Source organism: Etheostoma spectabile, unplaced genomic scaffold, assembly GCF_008692095.1.
Source record: "Etheostoma spectabile isolate EspeVRDwgs_2016 unplaced genomic scaffold, UIUC_Espe_1.0 scaffold325, whole genome shotgun sequence".
Taxonomy (NCBI): Eukaryota; Metazoa; Chordata; class Actinopteri; order Perciformes; family Percidae; genus Etheostoma; species Etheostoma spectabile.
Genome location: NW_022605585.1, coordinates 550,243 through 550,811, shown reverse-complemented (window position 1 = coordinate 550,811; position 569 = coordinate 550,243). Strand labels below are relative to the sequence as shown.

Here is a 569-nt window from a genome sequence, read left to right as displayed (position 1 = left end):
ATACTATGCATCCTGATAAAGTTCCCTTGGCCCTTGGTGATCTGGCTGGAACAGAAAATTAAAGAGAACCACTGATGTTTGCTCAAAAACTGATCAGATGGAGAGACTGAAGATGTGTTTCCTGTCTCAGGATGCGTTGTCGCTGCTGGCTGAGAACGCCGAGCTCAGTGACGAGGATGGACGGGGGGTCGCGTTCCGCCGGGCCGCCGCCGTGTTGAAGGCTCTCCCCGAACCGGTGACGGGCGCGGCGCAGCTCAGAGGGCTTCCCTGTCTCGGAGGACACTCGCTCCGAGTCATCACAGTCAGTAGAAAAGGTCCTTTTTTTTATTTATCTACTTTATCACATTCAAAGATCATCTTGCGATCAACTTGTGTTCTCTTTTCTTGAAGGACATTTTGGAGAATGGAGCGTCAAGGGAAGTGGAATTTACAAAGCAGTCTGAGCGGTTTAAAGCGCTGAAGGTATGTCCGTTTTTTTGTTTGTTTGTTTTTTGTTTGTTTTTTCAAAGTGTGTTTATTGCTCAAAACCTCATAAATTATTACAGGCTGTATTGGGAATAACAAAGGGT

General features: G+C 46.6%; 1 protein-coding gene across 3 annotated transcripts in view; it reads left to right on the top strand.

Annotated features, from left to right (window-relative positions):
* Positions 1-569, top strand: part of polm (polymerase (DNA directed), mu) — a 14,115-nt gene that overhangs the window by 5,675 nt on the left and 7,871 nt on the right. For all 3 annotated transcript variants that reach the window (XM_032511149.1, XM_032511147.1, XM_032511148.1), the window contains 2 exons: positions 131-301; positions 391-462. In XM_032511149.1, coding sequence (XP_032367040.1) covers positions 131-301; positions 391-462 — 243 coding nt within the window. The remainder of the gene's footprint in view (positions 1-130; positions 302-390; positions 463-569) is intronic.